The sequence below is a fragment of the Stegostoma tigrinum genome, chromosome 26, assembly GCF_030684315.1.
Source record: "Stegostoma tigrinum isolate sSteTig4 chromosome 26, sSteTig4.hap1, whole genome shotgun sequence".
Taxonomy (NCBI): Eukaryota; Metazoa; Chordata; class Chondrichthyes; order Orectolobiformes; family Stegostomatidae; genus Stegostoma; species Stegostoma tigrinum.
Window position 1 is genome coordinate 23,195,837 of NC_081379.1, and position 24,437 is coordinate 23,220,273.

Here is a 24,437-nt window from a genome sequence, read left to right on the forward strand (position 1 = left end):
ATGGAGAATATCATTAGAACAAAATCAATGACAATTTTTTTTCTATGACAGAGATGCAAATGAAACTGGACATTGAAATGTATTGCACAGTTGAGAACCACAATAAAAACATTAGCACTGAGGTCTCAGAAAATTTCAATTGAATAATCCTGAATTGTTTTAATGTATCTCCTTTCATGCCATCCTGTCAGGTGTTCTCAACTGAACAACAGAGTTTTGAAATTAGGCACTGAACTGAAAGAGGAACAAGAAATGAACAAATGCTTGCGAGCTAATCAGATCCAGCTACAAACCAAACTGAAGGAAGAGGAAAAGAAGCTGAAGGATACATGTGATGAGAAAGACAGGCAGATTACAGAGGTGCAGGAGCAGCTGCGAGATGTCATGTTTTACCTGGAGACTCAGCAGAAAATCAATCAAATGCCAGCCGATACCCGACAGGAGATTCAAGAGGGTCAGATAAATATTGCAGTGGCATCTGCTGCATCGTCACCTGGAGCCATAACCAAACAGACCTCCAGGAGAGGAAGAGGAAAACGGAGCAAATAGTTGAGCTTTCTCATTTTTGAAAGAGGAAGGAAAAAAAAACAAAAACAAAACCTCCTGGGAGGTGTGTGTGTATATTTGCTTATTTTCAATGCTACTACCATACTTCTGTTATCTATGATTCTATATTCAAGAATTGCCAGTTTTTTTGGCAGTTGGCTATATTCTGCATTGTGCAGAAAAATTATTTAATACAACACTATTGATTTATATTTGCTGGTATTATAGCTTAAGTGTATGAGCTATGCAATTGAAAAGGTTTTGCAAAACATGTCAAATGTGCAGGACATCTCAAACTACTTGAGTTTCATGATTAATCCACAATAATTTATGGCCAACGGACATTAGCATTAAAGTTATCTATCTTAATGCTTTTCAGTTTTCTTCACATTCACAAGTTAGCTCATAGATCTACAAATCCAGCATTTAGATACTATTTTGATTATAGGCAGTATGATTTAAGTGAAAATAGCAATCTTTCAAATCTGCTCAGAATGCATACCTGAAACATTGTAGAATCTAAAAGTCTATTTAAATCGTGTTTTTGCACCTTTATTGCTGACCAGTGTTAATTTGGGTGAAAACATTGTATTCATTTGGAATTTCAGCACAACAATCACCAAATTAAAGATGTGCTAATCTCTCTCAGATGTTAGAGATCTATGTGAAATAAATTTGGGCAGTTTAAATTTAAGTGCATAGGAAAAAATGTCCACAATTCAACATTAATTGCAAATTTCACTTATAAGCTGGATAATTTGGCTAATGAGACAGTCATGGTAGTTAATGGAACACTTAATGGTAGTGGAGCCTGCATTTAAAGTAATATGCCTGACTGTAAGTTATTAATGTTCACATTTGGAAAAAGTTAGAGATTGCTTAATGTTAGAACCCCATGTGAAAAGAATCAAAACGCAGATATATAAAGAAAATTACTGAACTGCTGTTTGCAGTTAATTGAAAGAATGAGGGTTCATCAAATTAACTAAATTTATAAGCTTTTAACTTTGAAATCTAGAAACTAAAGTATTCTTGAAAGCCGACAAACCATATCTGTATATGCACTGACTTTTACAGTTAGATTTTTTGACATTTAAATCCACATTTTTCCCCACTGCATCTAGCAAATTAACTGTTGACAAGAACAATAAGAGCAAGAACACATGTAAGATAAAAGAATGGTGAGCAGCAGAGAAAATTCCAGAATAAAAGATGAGCTATGCTTCACCATTGATCACATACTCAAATATTAAACTGTACATCCCACTTATGTCTCCAAATGTTGCTTCACTTGTGTCAGTGGCCATTGCAACTTATTTCTATCTGTAGCACTCGGTTCTTCCATTCTGCAATAAGTTGTCCTTGATTTGTAAGAGATTTTATTTCTAATGAACATGTTTTAGTTCTTTCTGAATGACTTAACAGCTAACATCTTTTTGTAAGGCCAGCATCAGATGGAATTCTGTGATTGCTGTGAACAATCGCACTTTGATAAAAAGATTGTGAGATTATTAATATATTATGTAATTTAATTTAAAGCAAAAGGAAGCCTTTTCAATTTATGTACTTTATTTTTGATCTGACCTTAATTCAGAAGTCATTAACATCTTGCAGTTTGTAAAGAAGCCGAAAGATATAGATTTATTTTATGCTTTTTGAATTGATCTGATTATAATGATTAAATATTATGAACGATAGCTGAAGTTAAACAGCTGTAGATTGATGGGTATTGTGTAAATTGCCAAGCAGGTATAGTCAAGATTTTTTTTCCTGTTCAAGAAATCCTTGTTATCTATCTTTAGGGACTATTAGTGCTCACCATTCTTAATTACACTGCACAAGAAGGCAGTTTACTAAACTTTTTTTAAGGGTGTTCTGCAACAAATTTCTCTCAAGAAAAATGCCGGTGTAAATTATCTGCAGCAAAACCATGGTCTCTCAATGGAGGTATTAATATAACATTTTGTAAAAACATCCTACACATTTTTTTGAGAGCTGTTCAATCTTGAAGTGCAAAATGATGCATTTTGGGTCAAACTCTTCAATTTGGATCACTGTATTTTAATTTTACATAGTGTCTAATTTGGTCGATTTGATCTAATTTCAATAAACTGAGCAATAATCCTGTCATAAATGTGAATAAGGCAGTAGAACATTAATTTTGTCTGTTCAGTATGAATAAGACTTTGTTGAAGCTTTTCTTGTGAGATACTATTAAAGGATTGTTTTAAACAGAATAAAAATTGTTCCACAGTAAATGTACCTTTAAGTTGTCTTCATTCCACTTCATGCTCCTTCATTATTTTTCACCTTTCGTGCTGAGCAATAGTTCCAAAAGCACTAATTTCTCATTACCAGCAGGATCTTCAACTGGGTGAAAGAATTGTTATCAAATCAAATCTAATTCTAATCACTTTTTATGCATTCACGTGAAGCAGAAATTTTACTTTCACCCCTATTGCCAGGTGTAATATTTCAGCTGAGTTCTGGCAATATAGAATGGTCTTAGTGTGGACTTTACTAGTTTCAAAATCTCCCTACCCCCCAGCCTCATCCCATGACCAACCCATCCTCTCATCCCCACCTCCTTGACCTGACAAAACCTGTCCATCTGCTCTCCTGCCTATCTGCTCTTCCCACCTAACTGACCAACCGCCACTTTTGCCTACTTGCGCTCACCTATTACCATCCCACCTACCTTGCCAAGCCCCACACCTCTCTGTATTTATTTCAGAGTTCCCTTCCCCCTCCCCCATTTCTGAAGAAGGGTCCTGACCTGAAACATCAGCTTTTTTGCTCCTCTGATGCTGCCTGGCCTGCTGTGAGTCCACACTGTGTTATCCTAGACTGTTGTGGGCATACTGTTATTCACTGTGTATGCAGGACAAAGCAGCCATTTAATTGACATCACATCCGCAAGCATCCAGTGCCGACACCCAGTAGTAGCAGCAGTGTGTACTATCTACAAGATGTGCTGCAGAAATTTACCAAAGATTCTTAGACAGTCGGTTCCAAATCCACAGACACTTCCAACTAGAAGACAAGGGCAGCAAGTACATATGAACACCACTAGCTGCCCTCCAAGCTACTTACCATGCTGACTTGGAAATATATTGCCATTCCTTTATTCTTGCTGGATCAAAATCCTGTAATTCCTTCAAGGGCAGTGTTTCAACCTACAGCATGTGGACTCCGGCGGTTCAAGGACGCACCTCATAACCACCTTATCAAAAGCAACTAGGGATGGGCAATAAATGTTGTCCAGCCCGTGATACCCACATCCCATTAGTGAGTAAAAAATTTCCCCCTTGCAAGATCCATGAGATAATTGCGATCATAAGGACTTGAATTGGAAAGGAATAAAATAACACAAAATTGTGTTTAGCGTTTGTCAATGTTTCTGGAGAGAAATAAATTCATGTCCTTCAAGAATTCCATATCTTTGTTTCTGGAATTTTTGTTCCCTCCCCCACAATATAATCTGTTACAGGCATGCCAGAACTTTATTAAATAAAAAAGTTAGTCTGGCTGTCAGATTGTCACTGCCATTGGGTGTGTAATTGAGTAGTTGCATTCAGCAGATTATAGCTTGGGCTTTCAGTAGATTTGGGCAGTGAACGTATATTTGTGGAAAGTTGAATGGAAATGTAACGTTGCCTATTTCTACGCATCTCTCAGCTCATCTGCTCAAATGTTGATCTATACTTTAATCTTAGATTTGACTATTAAATGCTTTCTTGATTGGCGCATTCCAGGTGGAAGACCGTAAATGGGATCTTAACCAAAATCCTGCTGTTTGTAAACTTACTCCTAACAAGTCCTCTTGACCTATCACCTTGTGTATTGACTTGTCTCTTGGTCTAGCAAGGCCTATTTAAAATTCACATCTTGTTTTCAAATAGCTCTGTAGCTTGCCCCTCATCCCTGTAATCTCTTCTGGCCTATCAAACTTCACGAGTGCGCATCTCCAGTTCTGTCTGTGTGCATCATTAATTTGGATCATTTCACAATTATCTGCCTTGCATTCAACTGTCTAGACCCAAGTTCTGGAATTTCTTCTCTAAACTGTCAGCCTTGCTAGCTCTCATATGGGATGACTTTTAAAAATACCTTTTTGCCCAAGCTTCATCATTTGCCCTAATATCTCTCTGCAGTTTAGTGTCTGGTTTTATTTAGTATTACTTGAGAAACACTTTGAGATGCCTTATTGTGCTAAAGACTATGGAAATGCAAGCTGTTAGTGTTAAATATGCTTGCATTTTATTTCAGGCTTAATAAAAAGTGGTTCCATATATGATTTTTGGATAGAACTACTGGTAATGATTTATTTCAATTTGATAAGAAGGATCTCATTTTTAATGCATTGATGTAATTCTTTGATCAAGTTCAACTGTATGAAACAAAATTCTGAACTAACATAAATAATTCATGTCCTCAAACTAGTATCACGAGCAAATTACTTAATTCCAACAAATCAAATTAGTTATGCTTATTTGGCTTGCTGTGGAATTATGAATTCCCCACTGCAACTATAAAAATTTTTATGCTTCCAGAATATGGATGGTAAACAATAATCGAAGTTTTAAAACAATTAGGCATTAATACAAATATGTCAAATAACTTTGTTAAGAAAACATCTTCACAGATGCTGAAAGAGCTGAGTATTTCTCGTACTCTCTTTCTATTATAGATTGTGTGATTGAGTGGCAGCTGAGGCAAATAAAAATGGAAACACAGAACTTTGTAGGCTTCAAGCTAGAAATGCGTTCCATTAGAGGTTTCTAGTCTCAAATACAAACCACATTTTTTCCCCAGTCCCCTAAATTGTTGGTATACTCATCCCACGTTGTTGGCAGTTCCTGCTGAATAAATGGGAGCTTAAGGTTAGAAATTATTAAAGTCAATATTACAGACTGTTTCTTGAATTTATGTTAGCCTATTCAACTGAAGCAGATAGGGCAGGGTGGAAGAAAGATACTGAATTGGCAAGCATATGAGATTTGCAAATGCATACAATATGGAGGTATCCCTTAATCTGTGTACCATTCTAGGTTGGACAAGGTATACATAAACTAAAAGGAGTATTTGGAGCTGTAATCTCATTGAATGGTAGAGCAGTCTTGATGGGTGAATTGTGGAAACAACCTGATAGGCTAAATGGCCTACTTCAGCTCATATCTTTTGGTGGTGTGAGAATGAAAAGTACTAGAGAAGAATTGTAGGTGATAGGAATGTTAAAGAATAAAGCTGTGTCATTGAGTAATGATCCATTCAGAAAAAGGAAAGGAAGACAAGATATGTTACATGAGAGATTACTGCAAGACGGGCAGATTAAGGTCGCCCATTGAAAGCAGGAATTGGCACAGTTGAAGATTAAGCTTAAAAGTTCCCATCAGTGGGATGGGACTGGGGACACAAACGGAATAGAAAAGACTTGGTTGAGGATCCTGACTACCATGGTTGAAGGGGTTGAGAATCCTCAAATGGGATTTTATTTCTGAATCATCTGTAAATTAACTGGAGTAAGTGGGACAGAGAAACAGGCGAAGGGGAAATAGAGATTTTTGACTTGCTGGCTGAGCTGGCTTGTTCTTGTTTAGACGTTTCATCAACATGTTAGGTGACATTGTCAGTGGAGCCTCCAATGAAGCTTCATCGGTGACTCCATTGATGATGTCACCTAGCATGGTGATGAAACATCTGAATGAGAACAAGCCAGCTTGGCAAGCAAGTCAATGACCTCCCCCACAACCTGAGCTACAGATTTTTGGTAAAACTTTGAAGGGGAAGTAGAGTTGCGAAATGAGCAGAAGGGTGATCTGGACAGAAGTAGGATTTATTATTAGTATGGTTTAGAAGGGGTGGACGCTAGGAAGTTATTTCCGTTAGGCGGGGAGACTAGGACCCGTGGGCACAGCCTTAAAATTAGAGGGGGTAAATTTAAAACTGAAATGAGACGACATTTCTTCAGCCAGAGAGTGGTGGGCTTGTGGAATTCATTGCCAGGGAGTGCAGTGGAGGCCGGGACGTTGGATGCCTTCAAGGCAGAGATCGACAAATTCTTGATCTCAGAAGGAATCAAGGGCTACAGGGGGAGAGTGCAGGGAAGTGGAGTTGAAATGCCCATCAGCCATGATTTAAATGGCGGAGTGGACTTGATGGGCTGAATGGCCTTACTTCCACTCCTATGTCTTATGGTCTTACGGATTTAGTGGGCTTTCATTTCTGGAGGTAGCAAGCAGTCCAGGAAGGGAAGATCAAAAATGGAGAGTATACAGTTCAAGTAATTGAAAACTTGAAACAATGAATTAAATATTCTAAATTGGGGCGAGTGATAGTCATCACTTTAAGAGGAAACGAGGTCAGAGGAGAACCTGAGAAGAGAGCAAGGACATGTACACATTTCCTGCAACAATATTATGAATACATTTATTTATTTTCTGTAAATCTGTTTTTAACAGTTTTGTACAAACATTTTAAGCATTTGTAATCGGCACTTTGAAGTAACAACATGGTTATTAAAATAATTTGTTAAAAAAACTTAATTACGTGGCTGGTCCTGGATCAAACTGATTGCTCTTGTCTTGTAACCCTCTATCATAAACTAAATTCAATCACTTAAAACTTATGTTTAGCAGTAAAAAAAAAGCTATGGAAGTTGCTAACTTCTAATAACGACCTAACTGATGGCTCATTAACTATTTTAGACCAATATCAATCAACCATTCCAAAACTAAAATCAAATCTGGAAAAAAACCAGAAAATTATACAAATACTCAGGAGGTCATACAGAATCTGCAGAGAGAGAAAAAGATTTATGGTTCAGATAAATGACATTTTATGAGAATGATTATCTGCTTTACTTGACCTATACGTGTATAAATTTCATGGCGGATTATATATTCTCCTGGATTAGTTTTGCCCGCCATGCAGTTGAATGGAACACGCCCAATAAATACAACCTTTTGATATCAACCGTGTCCCGACAATAGACTAATTTGAATAGGCTGTAAATTCATTGTAAGTTCTCAAATCTTTCTAATGCATCAAATTAGCATGATTATAACTAAGGTGTGAAGAACAGGCTTCAATGCGACTGTCATCTTGGAATACGAGGTACACTTGCAAAGTAGAGGTGTGATGCACAAAACTAATAGTAGATATGAGCTTTTCCCTTTGTTGATGTATAAATGTTGGTCCGAACAATTACCTACTTTCCTTGTACCAATTTATCCATGTCTGTTTACAATTACAATTTGCCTATTTACCTTCAGTCGTAGCACTCTTGCCTTTGAGCCAAGAGGTTTTGTCTTCTTTTCTCACTGCAGAGCTCCACACAGAAAAACCTGACACTGCAGCAGTGCAGAAAGAATCCTACATTGTCAAATATGCTACCTTTCAGATACAAGAAACGAAGGCTCCATGTGCCTTTTCAGGGTAATTGTAAAATATCTCACGGTGCTATTTTGAAGCAAAGCATGTGTTATTCTGGTTAGTCTAGCAACTATTTCACCCTCATCATAATATATACATATTAATTTAGTTGAGAGATAACAGGCCCGAAACGTTAACTTTCCCGCTCCTGATGCCGTTTGGCCTGCTGTGGGGATCCAGCTCCACACCTTGTTACATAATTTAGTTATTTTGTTTGCAACAATTTGCTGTGCTTAGATGGCTGCCATTTATTCGATAGCATAACATTTCATGCTTTGCGATGTCCTATTATGAAAGGTGCTATGTAAATACAAGTTGGGTGTGTTCTCAGTGAGACTAGGAGGAAATGTTGACCTTTCCTAAGAAAGAGCTGAGCAGGGTGCAATGTCCAAAGATCAACATCACAAGTAAAAATGAACTCAATTCAACCAAGCTGAGATAGTGATCACTACTCCGGCCATCTGAGAGCTTGTCCCTCACCCGCAAAATAAACCTCCGCGCTCGTCGACGAGGTCAGAAGTCCGAAAGAACAGGACCGGAGAGCAGTGGGGGGAATGAGGGCAAAGCCAAACACAGTAACAATAAAGGGGGAGGGGGGGGAAGTCCCGTCGTAAAACCACTCGTTCCCGTCCATCTCCTGGCCGTTCTTTCAGCAGCGTCGAGTCCGATGATGCAGAGCCAACTTACTTTGTGGGTGGGGGAGGGGTGATCGACCGCATTGCCGGTGTGGTTTGGGGGTAGGGGAAGGTGCGAATGCGCCGGTCGGTGGGTGCGCGCGCACACGCCGGCGTGCCCGAATCCTGTTTGTCTGCCCCTCCCCTCAAACCTCCCCCCCCCTCCGCCACCCCGACCCCTCTCTGCCCCTCCCCTCCCCCCCCCCCCCATTCTCGTCCGTTCACCGTGTTGTTGGTGGCGGCCGAAGCTTTGCGATAGCAACGGGCGTTGCGGCGCTAACTGACTTTGAGGCCTGGACAGGCGATACGGAGGCCGCATCCGTACTCTTGTCCCTGACGACGTTTTCGTATTCCTCGGCGGGGGTGGGGAGAAGGGGAGGGGGGGAGGGTTTCACTGGTGTTGTGGATGCTGGGCCGGACCTTTTCTGTTCAAGGGTTTGAAGTGACTGGAAGCGGCATCTCTCTCCCACCCCTTGCCCTCCCCCATCACCATCATCGCCCACCATCATGTCCATGAAGCAGCCCAACAGCCGAAAGCCCAGCGGCGGCATCGGGACTGGTGGAGCAGCAGCTGGAGTTGGCGGAGGAGGGAGACAGTCAGGCGGCAGGTAATGAACAGGCTCTGTGTCCCCCCCCCTCTTTCCCCTCTCTGTGTCCCCCCCCCTCTTTCCCCTCTCTGTGTCCCCCCCCCTCTTTCCCCTCTCTGTGTCCCCCCCCCTCTTTCCCCTCTCTGTGTCCCCCCCCCTCTTTCCCCTCTCTGTGTCCCCCCCCCTCTTTCCCCTCTCTGTGTCCCCCCCTCTTTCCCCTCTCTGTCCCCCCCCCTCTTTCCCCTCTCTGTCCCCCCCCTCTTTCTCTATTGGTCCAACTTTAGCCCGAGGCTCTGGAGGCGGCCTTCTGTCACTGATGGGCCCGCCTTTCCCCTTCAATATGCCGGGCCCCGCGTTACCGAGAAACGAAACGGTAGTGTCCAGGCCTTGCGCTCAGGCCTCATCTTCCAGCGGGTTAATGCCGCTATGAGGATGCGGCCTACACGCCAGAAACCATAGACATCTGTATTCGGGCGGCTTTTAAAATACAGCCATTAAGCAGATGTAGATTAACCAATGCTTAAAGAGGATACATTCCTTTAGGGAAATCCGTTAGGTGCGATACAGCGTCAGTGTTCAAAGTTTCTTAGACCTTTACATTTTCTTCAATCTCAACAAAAGTATCTTTATGAAACGGAACTTGTTCAAGGTTTAAACCATTGTCAATGAATATTCGTTAGACACGAACATATCGAAATGCAGAACAATTATTACAATAATCTTAAATTAAGATCATACTGAGAATTTCAAAGTTACTTGTAATTCGTCAATAATGCAGAGTTATGATGTGACATTAAAATCAGAACAATTGTATTCAAAAGAACAATGTCTTGTATGTTACATGACGATTTAAATAACCGTACTGTTTTAGTGAGATTGACTGTGCGTGAGGAATATTAAGCTTTCTACAAAAATTTGTTCCTTGCAATGAATTTGTGCTGTACGTTTTGTGACAGTGCTGTACATACAATGCGAACATTTTACAGAATATTATGAAATTAAATATATTTATCCTCTAATAGTTAAAATTGAGCTGAAGATGTACTTCAGTGGTACTCTGAAAAACTAAGTTTGTGTATGCTTCAGCCCATGTGTTGCAACAGAGTTGATGACTGGCATTTGAATCATATTTACATTGGTTTTTATCTCCTTATTACTAAATGATTTAACCCTTTACTCCATTAATGATACCAGTGTTTTTGACTCATAATAATTATATAGTATTTTGAAGTTAATTATGAAAGTTCCAAGTATTTTGTTCCTTACAACTATAATTATATACTTATCCTCTCTGGAATGATGAGCTTTCCTCTTCCCAACAGTGGCAGATATTTTGTTAGATTTGTGTTTAGTTTGTACTGATCGGTTTGACTTGTTTATTTTTGAAATTTGTGTTTGGCATTGTATTGATTTCATTGCTTTTGTTCAAAGATGTGCAGGTTAGGTGGATTAGCCATGGGAAATACAGGGTTACAGGGATCGGGGTGAGTAGGTCTGTGTCAGATGCTTTTTGAATGCTCGTTGTGGACTTGATGGGCTGAATAACCTCTCTTAGTGTAAGGATTTTATGATCGTGTCAATGTGAATGAGTTTAATTATACATGCCAAAACAAGAGGAACTGTTGTTTCTTAAGCCTTTCCTCAAATATTTCTCTTCCATTGGGGAAAAAACACTTTCTCACTTTTAAGGACGTAATACAAATAGCTTTGCTTCAAATAATTGTCTTGGAAGATTTTTGGCTCTGTTTTCACAAGACAGATAATTTTAAAATTTAAATCATCGGACATGTAACCAAGGTGGAGTCGGAAATAACTCAAAGCTTTTATAGTAATTTTCCTTTTATATGTTAAAATGAATAGTTGCCTGATTTGACACCAGTTCACAATTCATCTTCAATCTGCCCATCTCCTGTGTGATTTGCTTGATCTTTCAACATCTCCTTGGACCACATGAGATATCGTAGGTTTAAAAGCCCCTAATCCCCATATCAAGCCTTTTGGAGCTTTTCAACTCAAACTACTGTTTGAAAAATCATATGTACTTGGCAAATCAGCGCTTATTCACTTATATGTTTAGGCATTTGCTTGCAGCCAGGAGAAAGTGAGTGAGGTAAAAACTTAGATTTTTTTCCTGCTTTTCACAACGTCAGAATGCCTAAAACATTACAGACCTAATGAAATACTCTTTCTTTAAATTGTAGCTACTGTAATGTAACAAAATGTGACAACCAATTTGTTCACTGCCAAAGAAACAAGATAAATTATGAAGCATATGTATTGGGCAGGACACTGAAGAACTTCCCTGCCTATCGTCTTGTATGGAGAACAGCTGGGTTTTTTAAATTCCAATAATTCAGTGCACACTTTATTTAGGTCAGCCTTCTATGGGGCCAGAAGTCTGGAGTTTACCTTGAATTTGTTATTTCCTGGCTGAGAAGTCTGTAACTTACCATTGAATAAAGGCTATCAGTTAGTTTTTCAATTTGGTTTCTCTGACACAATGTAACAAGGTGAAAAATAGTATCTTGCTAATTTCCAGGACAGATCTTTTTCTCTTGCATCCTCAAAACCCTTTCTCTGTTTGTCCTAACTCCGTTACCTTACAACTGCTCATTCGAGATTGGAAATGACTGTGAAAGTCATTCTCATGTTGGTCTTTTCAATCACGGCAAGAAAATGTCTTAAAACCTACTTGTTTAATTTGAGCCAAAATGTATGATAATCCACTTTGGTATACTGTCCTTGTGGATTTATGTTTGGATGAGGTGTGGCTGTTTGTTCACTCTAGTTTCACAGAATCCCTGATTGAAGCATAACAGATTCTACATTTATTTGCTATTTATTCGATAGTAAATGAACAACAAGGCCTTTTTTATGAATCTGGGCTACAGTTGTGGACCTTGATCTGAGAGGTGCATAAATTTGGTCACAAGTTCCTAATCTATACTGGATGACCTGCCCTTTCTGACTGGCAAGTGCCAGCAGTGATCCTTTGTCAAATCTGTTGTGTATCCATTGGTCTATTTCACTCAACAGTTTTTAAGTGAATGCAGTGAACATTTATGTATTGTTGGACTGCCATTCAGATCATCTATCTTCAACAGCAGTTTGGAAAATGTACACTTCTATTTTATACCTTCCTCTTCAAATTTTCCAACTTTGAAACAGTTTTTTATGATTTGCTTGCATGCATTGTCTGGATTGCATATTTTGCAAACATCATGCGATTTCCTGATTAGAAAGTGTTTACCTAATCTTTTACATCACAGTCACAGCATTTAGTTGGTTGTAAAGAAATTTAGGAACTCCTGAGGTCATGAAAGGCTGTAAATTTTTTTTCCCTGTCTTAAACAATTTTGCTAGTAAAGCTATGGTTCTTAGATTTAATGTTTATTATAATTATACTGAGAGGGAGAAGCAGTACTAGTTGTGACTATATATGAAAGCTGCTTTTGGGGCTGGGCCTGGATGAATTTTGAAATAAAATGGTTTGGAATCATAGAAATGGGCAGAGGGTTCTTTATCCTTTGCATTTCTCTTGGGTTTTAATACAGACTCTTCATCAGGTTGTCTGGTGGCTGGTCATGTTTATAGTGGACCCTACAGTCTACTTTGTTTCTAGATTATGACCAACTTTGACAAGCATCTTCCAAAGTGTTTGTATTCAAGGTGAATGTGTTGTCTAGTTGACTTCGCTCTTCATAATCAATGTGCACTAAATGCCATGTTGATCCAGTTGTCAGCAATATGGTAAGGATCCTGTAGTATTGGTCAGGAGACAAATGTAGGGCTTGGGTTAGCCTTCGAATTGCTCTTCACTTGGTTACACTCAGTCATAGCCTAGTTAAACTAACTGTATAAGATTAATCCAGAAGCTGTGGAATTAAATTTGATGGCAGCTTTTCTCCTCCATTCTCTCTTTGGTATTTTGTTATGTTCCTCAAGACATTCTGCCCATCACTGGAAGTCTGAAGTAATAAATGTTGAGTAGTCATTATATAATGGTAGGTGGACACCGCTGGGTGAGAAGATTATCAGTTTTTAGATAGGAGTCCAGAAGTGAGACCTTTCATTATCAGCACCGGTCACAAGGTCTCTGCATTTACTGATAAAGTTGACTTGCCGTCTAGAAGGTAGTGAGGTTAGATGCGAGTCATTAAAATTTTCCTGTTTTGCCCATCCTACAGTTTTTTGAAAGAGAAATATTCTTTCCACCGACAGCATTGGTCATTGACCTATCTAAATTTCAGTTATGTAAAGAAATTGAAATGGTAGAAACAGGATTTTATGTTTTGATAAGCATAGACTGTTTTATTAATTCTGTACAATGCATGCTGCGTCTGATGTGTCTATTGTAAAGTGTGGAAAGAGGACTGACATCAGGGCTGGTGGAGTTAAAACCATGGAAAGTAACTTACCCGTTGCTTAAAATTACGCTTTTAATTACACTTGTCATTTCCACAAGTGACAAGCGTGAATTTAACACTCTAGCTGTAGACATTGACATGTTTCTCCCTGTTTTCTTCTTCAGCCCCATCCCCAAAATGTTAAAGGAATTGTGACAAAATATTTGAATTTGTTAATTTAGAAACAAGTGTTGATTCCGTCTTTACTTCCAAAGTTTTTGATTTTCTAGGAAATCATATTCCACTGACTGAGCTCAGATTTTAACTTGTGTTTACACAATGAGTTCTTGATAATTCAGGTCTCGTTACTTATTTTAAAAAAAAGTGTGGCTGGAATCTTCAGCTTTCAAAAAAGCTCTTGAAAACCTAATTTAGTGCAAATCATGAAAGTAAATCTGCTGTCCCCCTGAACCGAAGACAATCCAGCAGCTGTTCAATGTGGTGCCGTTAAAGGCAGTATGAGTGTTTTTGTTAGTGAGATTTAAGGAAAAGTGTGGACTGGAATTGTTTTGTATTTACTGGATTGTACTCATTTTATTTTGTGGAGGTCACCTGAAATTAGCCAACCAGTTCAAGAGATTGAGGAATTTTAAAAGGAAAGTATGTCCAGCATAAGTATAGTATCAAAAAAAAATTGATTTGAGAGTAGGACAGCATCAAATGGAATGAATAATCGGGTTGAGTTTCTGCTAATTGTACCATTCGTGGATATTTGAGGAAGCTCTTAAAATGCAGTCTTTTTCAACAGACAAATTTAATTCACAACTGTATGCCAATGAGACTAGATTTGAATGATTTTGAATAGGTTTTAATCAGTTGTTTTCAGTATAATCAGGTTACTTGCATGTTGAATTAATGCTTTTCTATGAATAACCCATTTTCAGTTACTTCAAGAAAACTAAACTAGGATACTGTTAAATATCTCAGAATATTTTGAAGTTTAAAAAAAATCTATTCTAAAATGCTGTCTAATTCGACTAATCTCTCAGAAAATAAATAAATATAAACTTGAGCGTAAAAAAACACTTCCAAAGTGTTTGTAATTCTGAGCACATTGAATGTCAAAGTGCAAACTCTTGACTTAAGTATTTGTTTTAATAAATTGCTTTTGAATTATTTTGGTTTATGTGCATTAAGTAAAAACATACATTTGTTTTAAAACATGTTGATTTGGATGAGGTGCCGAAAGACTGGAGGGCAGCTAATGTTCTGCCAGTGTTTGAGATGTGGTAAGGAAAAGTCAGGAACTATGAACCGGTGAGCATGATGTCATTGGTGGGTAAGTTGTTGGATGGGATTCTGAGGGACAGGATTTTGGTTCATTTGTTAAGGCAAGGACTGATTAATGATAGTCAACATGACATGGTGTGTGGGAAATCATGTCTAACTTGAATGCATTTTCTGAAGAGGTGACAGAGAAAATTGATGAAAGCAGGGTGGTAGATATGTATGTGGACTACAGCAAGGTGTTTGACAAGGTTCTGAGGTCGACAGTTGGGTAGCAAGGTTAGATCCCATATAATCTGATGCTGCTAGCCAATTGAATACTGAATTGGCTTGAAGGTAGGAGACAGAGGGTGGTGGTAAGGTGTGTTGCTTTTTGTATTGGAAGCCTTGATCAGTGGTGTGCTGCAAGGATTGTCTTGCGTCCACTGCTTTTTGTTTTTTATATAAATGATTTGGATGTGAATATCAGAAGTATGGTTAGTAAGTTTGCAGATTACACCAAAACTGGAGACTCAGTGGACAGTGAAGAAGGTTATTAGTGTACAGTGGGACGTTGATCAGATGGGCCAATTGGCTGAGGAGTGATAGGTGGAGTTTAATTTAAATAAATGTGAGGTGTTGTATTTTGTTAGGGTAAACCAGGGTAGGGCTTACCTAGTTAATCAGAAGGCTCTGGGGATTGTTGCCAAACAAAAAAGACCTCGGAGTGCAGGTGCATAGTTACTTGAAAGTAGATTTGCAGGTAGATGGTGAAGAAGGCATTTGGCAAACCTACCTTTATTGGTCATGCATTGAGTACGTGAGTTGGGAGGTCATATTGTGGCTGTACAGGACATTGGTGAGGCCAGTTTTAGAATACTGCATTCAAATCCCATCCCGCTGCCCCACCTCGTGCCACTGTAGGAGTGATATTGTTAAACTTGAAAATGTTCCGAAAAGACTTACAAGGAGGTTCATGGGATTGGAAGAATTGAAGAGGCTGAATAGATTGGGGCTTTTTGCCCTCGAGCATTGGAGGGTAAGGAGTGATCTTCTAGAGTTTTGTAAAATCCTGAGGGGCATAGATAGGGTGAATAGTCAAGGTCACTTTCCCAGGGTAAGAAAGTCTAAAATGAGAGGACATCGGTTTAAGGTAAGAGGGGACATATTTAAAAGGGTCTGAAGGAACAACATTCATGCAGAGGTTGATATGTGTATGGAACAAGCTACCAGAGGAGATGGTGGAGGCAGCTACAATGACAACATCAAAAAGACATCTAGGCCCATGAATAGGAACAGTTTAGAGAGATATGGGACGAGATCAGTTTAGGACATCTAGCCAGCATGGATGAGTTGGACCAAAGGATCTGTTTCTGTGCTGTACAACTCCATGGTTCCAAAATTGCAGATGTTTGGCAATTGTTCACAATTATTTGAATATTTTCATAGTGCAGTACTTTGGGTTTAATTTTACTGGTGTCAGACACTTATCACTTTATATGCATTTACTTACAGCAGTGTACATTTCATGATTTCCCAGCTTTTCTTTGGGGGTATGCTGGCGGTGTTGACATACTTGGGGAGCCCTCACATATATTGAATTCTTGGGACTTGCTGTCCTAACTTGCAACAGAAAATGTCACATACCCCAAGGATAATGGTGTTGTATAATGCTTTCTAATGACTTGAGTGCAGCAGTAATTTAGTCAACTAACATCTCAAATTATGGAAATTATCTGTTACCTTTCAATTATAATTTCCATAATGGACCCATTTGCATTACACATTTTTATTAGTGGTTTATGAATTGCCAGCAGGGTTACAATTCTCCAGCTGCTATGAATTGTCGAGAGAGCTGCTTGTCTTTCCCTGTATAAGAGACAGTGCTGCACATCTGGTTGTCTAACTTTCTTGGCTACTTGACTTGTATAGCTTCGGATTTGACTTTTTGTTTTTGTTTCTCAGATGTCAATTACTTTTGAGGATGTATGCAAATACATAGAGTTAACTCTGTTCTTTGTGCTTGTTCATGACGGTGCCAGAGACAGACAGAGTTTCTTTAAAGAAGGCCAGCCTGTTGATTAGAAAGCTGAGTTTAAGAATATGACAGGTGGTTTACTTGAGTCTGCCTGTGCCATCCTGATGCAGTTGAGCAATGTGTCCCATTGCCAATGCTCATGAATGAACATGTGGCCCGAGAGATTATGGAGAATCAAGGCCACCTCAGGGAGGATAGAAACCTCAAGTTCTTTGAAGACTATCAAAATGCATTCCCAGGATGTCTGTGACCATGAAATATCCTTTACAATGCTCACTTTCCCTTGGGTAAATTACAGTTTTTATAATAGCTGGTGTTTTCTTCAACTATCTTTCCAAGCATCTGTAGCGAAATTCTAACAACTGTATGAGCTTGGCAACTGGTTGCAGAGGTTAATGCTGTGCAATAAGGAATTATTTAACTTGTTTTAATGCTTCTGTTATTGCATGCAATTTATTTAAATGATCTTAATTCATTGAATTTAAACAACTAATTTACATTAAATATTAATTAGTATACCTTTTTAAAGATCTCAATCAAACATTAATTCCTAAATTAAAATATCCAACTTTGTAATACTGCCATGGTGACAAAGACCTCCCGGTAGGTATCTGTATAGTAGCACTTCTCAGAACCTTTTCTGGTGCCTCTGTCACATTTAATGTGAGAGTCAACTGAATTGAACCGAGGAATGTGATAATGGGAACTGCAGATGCTGGAGAATCCAAGATAATGAAATGTGAGGCTGGATGAACACAGCAGGCCCAGCAGCATCAGATGAAGGGTCTAGGCCCGAAACGTCAGCTTTTGTGCTCCTGAGATGCTACTGGGCCTGCTGTGTTCATCCAGCCTCACATTTCATTATCATGGAAACCGAGGAATGTGCCTGCCAAGAACAATTAAGATGATTTGGAAATGGGCATTAAGTTGTACTGTAGAGTTTACTCCTTAATTGTTGATAAATTGTGAATATACTTGTTTTATTCTCCCTTTGAAAGTAAGAATGAACATTGATATTTAACAGGCGGCTGTAGGATTTTTATTTTCATTTTTGGAACCATCACTGAAATGGAAGTTGGGCTTATTGAAATGTTGGCAGGTTCAATTATCACATGGTACTGAAGCAATAATGAACAGAATCAAAGTTACTATAACCTGGTGTCAGACTCTGAACAACAGTGTATCATGTTTTTGTGCATTTTGTCATTCATACCTCACTCCCTATGACTTTTTTTGTATATGCACACTTTTGCATCAGCCAAAACTCAGGCTATGTCATGAGCTGTCTTCTGTCCAGCTTCAGCTAGCTGTTGCTTGTTGCAATACTGTGTTCTTGCTTTAATTAAGTGTGCATTTGTATAAATTAACAACAATTAACCGAGTTCAGATTATTTAACAGTTATTAAGGTCAAGACCATCTAGCAGTAACTTAATTGATCATGTTAGAATGGTGTGACATTAATGATTTATATTTCTGCAGTCCCTAACTTGAGGGATAATAACATATTCTGATGTATCACTGTTTTAATAAACTTTAAAAAGGTGCCATTTTCTCCTATAGATGTACAGGAGATTGAAGTCTTTGTTTTCAGAATACGTTTTCTTCTTTGGATAGTGACTCCATCCCCACCGTGCTGGCAACAGTTTAACGCTAAGCTAGTCTGTCCCAGCCTTGGTGTCATTTTTGATACAAGTGTGAGCTACTGAATTTGTATTCATCCCATCATTAAGGCTACGTGTTTTCAACTTTATAACCTTTTCCTGCTTCATCTCATCTGTTAGTAAAATATTTGTGTCTCGGTCAGTCTCACCTGTACCAATGCATTTCTAGCTTTCATTATGTTCCAGGGAAATGGGTATTTCTGGCTTTGCTAGTAATTATTGCTTATTCCAAAGTGCCCTGGAATAGGAGATGGTGAACTGTCTCTTCGACTCACCCAATCCATATGGTGTAGGGACAGCAATGTAGTTAGGGAAATTCAGGATTTCAATTCAACTACGACGAAAGAATAGTAGAATAGTTCCAAGTCAGGACAGTGTGTGTCTTGAAGTGGCACTTGCAGGTGGTGATCCCATGCATCTGTGCTTGTCTTTCCAGTTGATAGAGGTCATGAGTTTGGCAGGTGCTGCTGGAGGAGCCTTGCTGAGTTACTGCAGTGCATTTTATAGAGGGTACACGTGGCTTCCAGTGCATTGGTGATGAAGGGAGTGTGTTTTTGAAGGTGGTGGTTGGAGCTTGAGGGGAATGAAGTGGGATGCTTTGTTCTACACACAGTTAAGCTCCTTAAGTGTTGTAGGAACTGCTCATCCAGGCATACGGAGCTTATATCATCACATGTCTGACTTGCACCTTGTAGGTGATGAACAACCACTGGGGAGATAGGATGTATGTTACTCGGACCCCTGGGCACCTGACCTGCTTTTGTAGTCAAAGTATTTATATAGCTAGCCCAGTTCAGCTTTTGGTAAATGGTAGTCAACCCAGGAGTTGATCTTGGAGGATTTAATGATATTATTGAATGTCAAGAGTTGATGGTTAGATTCTTGCTGGCAATTGTCACTAGCAGTTGATTTGTGTAAATGGTGTTACCTGTTATTGTCTGAAGCCTGGACATCATTCAGGTCTTGCTTTATGTGTATGTGGATTATGTAAGTATTTGAATTGAGTGGTGCTTAATATTGAGTCATAGTCATACAGCATGGAAACAGACCCTGTGGTCCAACTCATCTGTGTTGACCAAGGTTCCCAAATGAGCAAATCCCTTTTGTGCGCATTTAGCCCATATCGCTGTAACCCTTTCCTATTCATATAACTATCCAATGCCTCTTTCATTTTGTAATTGTACCGGTATCTACCACCACTTCTGGCAGTTCAAATCACATACAAACCATACTGAGAAAAAGTTTCCCGTCTGGCCCTGTTTAAATGTTTCTCGTCCCACCTTAAAAATATGCCCCATTTGGAACCCACCCCTCCAACCAAGGGAAAATACCTTTCGATATTCATTTTATTTGAGCCCCTCATGATTTTATAAACCTCTAAGGTCACCCCTCAAACTCCTATGCCCCAGCAGAAAATATTCCAGCCTATCCTCCTTATAACCCAAACTCTGCAGTCCTGGCAGCATCCTGGTAAACCTTTTCTGAACCCTCTCCAAGTAAATAATAATACGCAATTATCAGCGAACGTCCCCACTTCATCCTTATGATGGAGGGAAGATTGTTGATGAAGCAGCTTATGTTTGAGTAGTATCCACAGCTCAGAGGAACAGCTGTGAGTTACTCAGCTCAGAGTTAACTTGGGGCTGAGGTGATTGACTTCCACCAAACACCGCCATCTTTCTCGATGCAAAGCATAACTCCAACCAGTGAAAAATCTTCCATCTATTTTCATTGACTCCAGTTTGGCTAGGACTCCTTGATGCCCTGGGCAGTCATTCATGCATTCCAATCTCTATGAACTTGAAATTGGCCAAAATTCTGCTACCTCATCTTGACTTTCTACAAGTTCCATTCTACTGTGACCTCTGTGCTTGCTGACCAACGTTGGCCCCTGATTAAGCAACAGCTTGACTTTAACGTTCTCATTGTTTTCATGTTCCTTGATGACCTTATCTAAATTTCTGTAATCTCCAGCTCTACATCTCAGATTTCTGTACTTCTCTAATTCTGGCTCTTATGCATTCCCAGTTACACTTTTTTTTTAGTTCATCTTTTTGTCACCTTGCGTTGAATTGCCTCTGCCCTAAGATCTGTAACTTTTTTTATTCCCACATCTCTGCATTCCTTCCTTCAGGTGCTCCTTGAAACCTTACTGACCTCATGTTCTTATATGGCATGGTATCATCCTTTATAATGCTCATGATGTAGTCACAAGTGTTCGAATATGTTAAAGGTACTAATGTTATTTCATTGCCTATCTACTTTATTTGTTATTTTGTTTTATTCCATCTCAATTGTCTAAAGTGAGCAATATCCCATTCCACAAACTGATTAGCAATTAAGTTTTAATATCAACAGGTACCATAAATGCTGACTTACTTTCATATGTTGTTTGTCACCGCGTATGTTTTTCCTACTTGCTGGTTTTGTCACTCGGCTGCCTCATTTTCCTGCAATATGTATAGATATTCTAGGTCATGTATTACACCACCCTAAACCAGAGGTGTAATAATGGAACCCCCATGGCCTGAACTGAGTATTAAATCTAGATTTTTGTGCTCCAGCTGAATGCTCCATTTTTGCTGAGTTATTAGATGCTGAGTTATTAGATGTGCTGTCTTTCAGGTGAGACATTAAACTGAGCTTCATCTGCCCCCTTGGATGAACATAGATGCCCCCTAGATCACATGGTCATTGCATTGCTGTTTGTGGAAATCTTTTGGCCATGTGTCCAACAATATAACGGTGATTGTTTTTATAATAGTAACGACGTTTGTTAATTGTTTTGAGGTTTGTTAATTGGTTTGGAATGACTTGTGAAAATGAAATGTGCTACGTAAATGCAAATATTTTGCTCCCCAATGCTGTTCTTCTTGCATAAGCCGCACCTTAAGAGTGTGAATATGCTTTGCTTTAAAAACTCAACTTCAAATTATTTCATTGAATTCCCAAAACATCAAAAAATTATAAAAGAATGACTTGAAAATCTGAAATGAAAATGGAAAGTGCTGGAGAAGCTTGGCAAGTCTGGCTGCATCTGCAGAGAGAAAGAGTTAGCATTTCAAGAATGATTACTCTTCTCCACTACTCTAATGAAAGATGATATCAGCCTTGGAACATTAACTCTTGCCCTCTCCATAGATGCCATCAAACCACTTACATTTTTCTGGTATTTTCTGCTTTTAATCCAAAATCAGTCTCTTTGCTTTTGAATGTCTAGAACTCAATAGTGCCCACAGATGAAATTGTGAACAGTGGTTGTGTGGAATTGTTAAGGCAAGCTGTTCCAGTACAGCCGTAGCATGGATATCCACCCAACAATGTGGAAAGTTTAAAACACAAAACACAAAAAATACAAACTGGCCAATTACCATTTTATCAATCTGCTCTCAATCATGAGTGATGGAAGGTGTCATCAATAATGCTGTTACAGATAATGATTCTTGCTCAGCAATAACATGCTGACTTTGGGTTCTGCCAGAGCCGTACACCAAATCTCATTACAACCTTTGCCTAAACATAATGCTGAATTTTGAGTTAAAATAAGAATGGCTACCCGCCAATGTTCTCTGCTCCAAGGAAAACCATCCCAGCCTATCCAGTCTCTTAAAATAAGAATGGTTAGTTGCCTTTGTCAAAGCAATATTTGGAGTGTGGCAAGATTGAGCTCAGTGGGGATTGGCATGAAATCTCTCCATTGAGTGAATTCTCCAACATAGCCAACATCCTGATGAATATTCTCTGATCCAATCACATCCTTCCTATAATGTGCTGAATTCCAGAACCCCAAACAATACTCTACCTGTGGCCTAAACAATGTTTTATAAAGTTCCTGTATAATTTCCCTTTCTTAAACTCGGGACAACTAATGAAGACAAGTATCCCAAATGGAGCCTTAACCACTTTATTTATCTGTTCCGCTACCTTACAGGTTCAGTGGACATGACATCAAGGTCTTTGTGATAATTGGTATGAACTAGAATTCTTCCATTCACATAATCCCTTTCTTTGTTTGTCCTGCCACAGGTATCACCTCACAGTTGTCCAGATGGAATTCAGTTTGCCGCCGATCAGCCAATTGTACCAGCCTGTCTGTATTGTACTGCTGTCTAAGGTCTACCCTCCTCACTATTTTGGATCATTTTTTGTATTATGTGCAAGCTTTCTGATCAACAGTTCTCCAAGCTACAAAAACAACCCTCAAATCTTCACCCTCTACTTCTTGCCACTCAGCCAATTCTGGATTCAATTAACCAAATTTGTTTGGATCCGAAGGGCCGTTAGCTTCACAATCAATCTCCCTGGTGGCAACTTATCAAAGACCTTGTTGAGTGCATTATGTCTAACCTTATGTTGGATAGAAGGTCAGCTGCAGATAGTTGGGCATAGGACATTAACCTAAGGATCTAGAGGGCTCTTGTGGCACAGTGGTAGTCTCCCTATCTCTGTACAATGAGGCCGAAGTTTGAGTTCCACTTGCTCCAGAGGTGTGTCATTAACATCTCCGAACAGGCTGGTTAGACAATATCAACCCAAGGAGCTGCTGCAAAGTCCTGAGTTTGAGGTGGCTGGCCTCCAATATCTACAACTATTTTCATTTGTGCTAGGTATGATTTCACCCAGTGGAGAGATTTTCTGCCAATTCCCACTGACTTCAATCTTGCTTGAGCTCTTTGCCACACTCAATCAAATGTTGCTTTGACAAAGGCAACTATTCTTCTAAAAACTGAAAGAACTGCAGATGCTATAAAAAACAGAAGTTGCTGGAAAAGCTCAGCATCTGTGAAGAGAAAATCAGTGTTAATGTTTCAGGTCTGGTGAGTTCAGAAGAAGGGTCACTGGACCTGAAACATTAACAACCATTCTTATTTTACAGATTGGATGGACTGGGATTGTTTACTGGAGCAGAGGAGATTGAGGGGCGGCATGATTGCGATGTGTAAAATTTTGGACAGTGTAGGTAGGATAAGCAAGAAACACCTTTTCCCCTTGCTGGAGGGACCAGTGACCGGGGGCACAGACTCAAAATGAGGGAATGTGACCACGGTTTTTCTTTTCACCCAGAGGGCCATGGGAATCTGAAACACTCTGCCTGTAATGTTTGGTAGAGATGGAAACTCTCATAACATTTAAGCTATTTAGATGTGTACTTGTGATGCCAAGGTGTACAAGGTTGCCTTCATTGCTCAGAACGTTGAGTGTAGGATTTGGGATGTCATGTTGTGATTGTACAGGATGTTGGTGATGCCACTTCTGGAGTATTGTGTACAGTTTTGGTTGGCTTGCTATAGGAAGAAAATGATGAAATTGGAGAGGGTGCAGAAAAGATTTACAAAGATTTTACTGGTACCTCGGAAGGTATGAGTTATAAGGAGACACTGGATAAGCTGGGACTTTTTTCACTGGAGTGGGGAAGCCTGAGGAGTGACCTTGTAGAGGTTTCTAAAATCACGAGGGGCATAGATAAAGTGAGTAACTAAGGTATTTTCCTTCAGGTTGGTGAGCTCAAAACGAGAGAGCATCATTTTAACGTGCGAGGAGAAAGATTTAATAGGGAGCTGAAGGGCAACCTTTACAACACAGGATAGGGAATAAGCTACCGCAGGAAGTGGTCGGTGCAGGTACAATTATAACACTTAAAAGACATTTGGACAGGCACATGAAAAGGAAAGGTATAGAGAGATATGGCAAATGCAAGCAAGTGGGACTAGTTTAATTTGGGAAACTAGTTTGACGTGGGTTAGTTGCACCAAAGGGTCTGTTTCTCTACTGAATGACCCTGACTCTATCCATGTCTGAGTGCTGGAAAATGGAATTAGAATAATTTGGTGCTTATGGGCAGTGCAAACTTGATCGATGTAAGGCCTTTTTCTGTGCTGTATAT

At 39.3% G+C, this 24,437-nt stretch overlaps 2 protein-coding genes across 10 annotated transcripts in view; both read left to right on the forward strand.

The window, feature by feature from the left end:
- The window catches only part of brap (BRCA1 associated protein), a 42,162-nt gene extending 39,354 nt beyond the window's left edge, over positions 1 to 2,808 (forward strand). For both annotated transcript variants that reach the window (XM_048556044.2, XM_048556043.2), the window contains exon 12: positions 192 to 2,808. In XM_048556044.2, coding sequence (XP_048412001.1) covers positions 192 to 549 — 358 coding nt within the window. In that variant the 3' untranslated portion in view covers positions 550 to 2,808. The remainder of the gene's footprint in view (positions 1 to 191) is intronic.
- A 6,060-nt stretch (positions 2,809 to 8,868) lies between these two features.
- Positions 8,869 to 24,437, forward strand: part of atxn2 (ataxin 2) — a 92,480-nt gene continuing 76,911 nt past the window's right edge. For 6 of the 8 annotated variants that reach the window (XM_048556004.2, XM_048556005.2, XM_048556006.2 and 3 more), the window contains exon 1: positions 8,869 to 9,262. In XM_048556004.2, coding sequence (XP_048411961.2) covers positions 9,162 to 9,262 — 101 coding nt within the window. In that variant the 5' untranslated portion in view covers positions 8,869 to 9,161. Of the gene's footprint in view, positions 9,263 to 21,279; positions 21,299 to 24,437 lie in introns of those variants that run through there. The other 2 variants (XM_059655027.1, XM_048556008.2) reach the window with 2 other exon arrangements.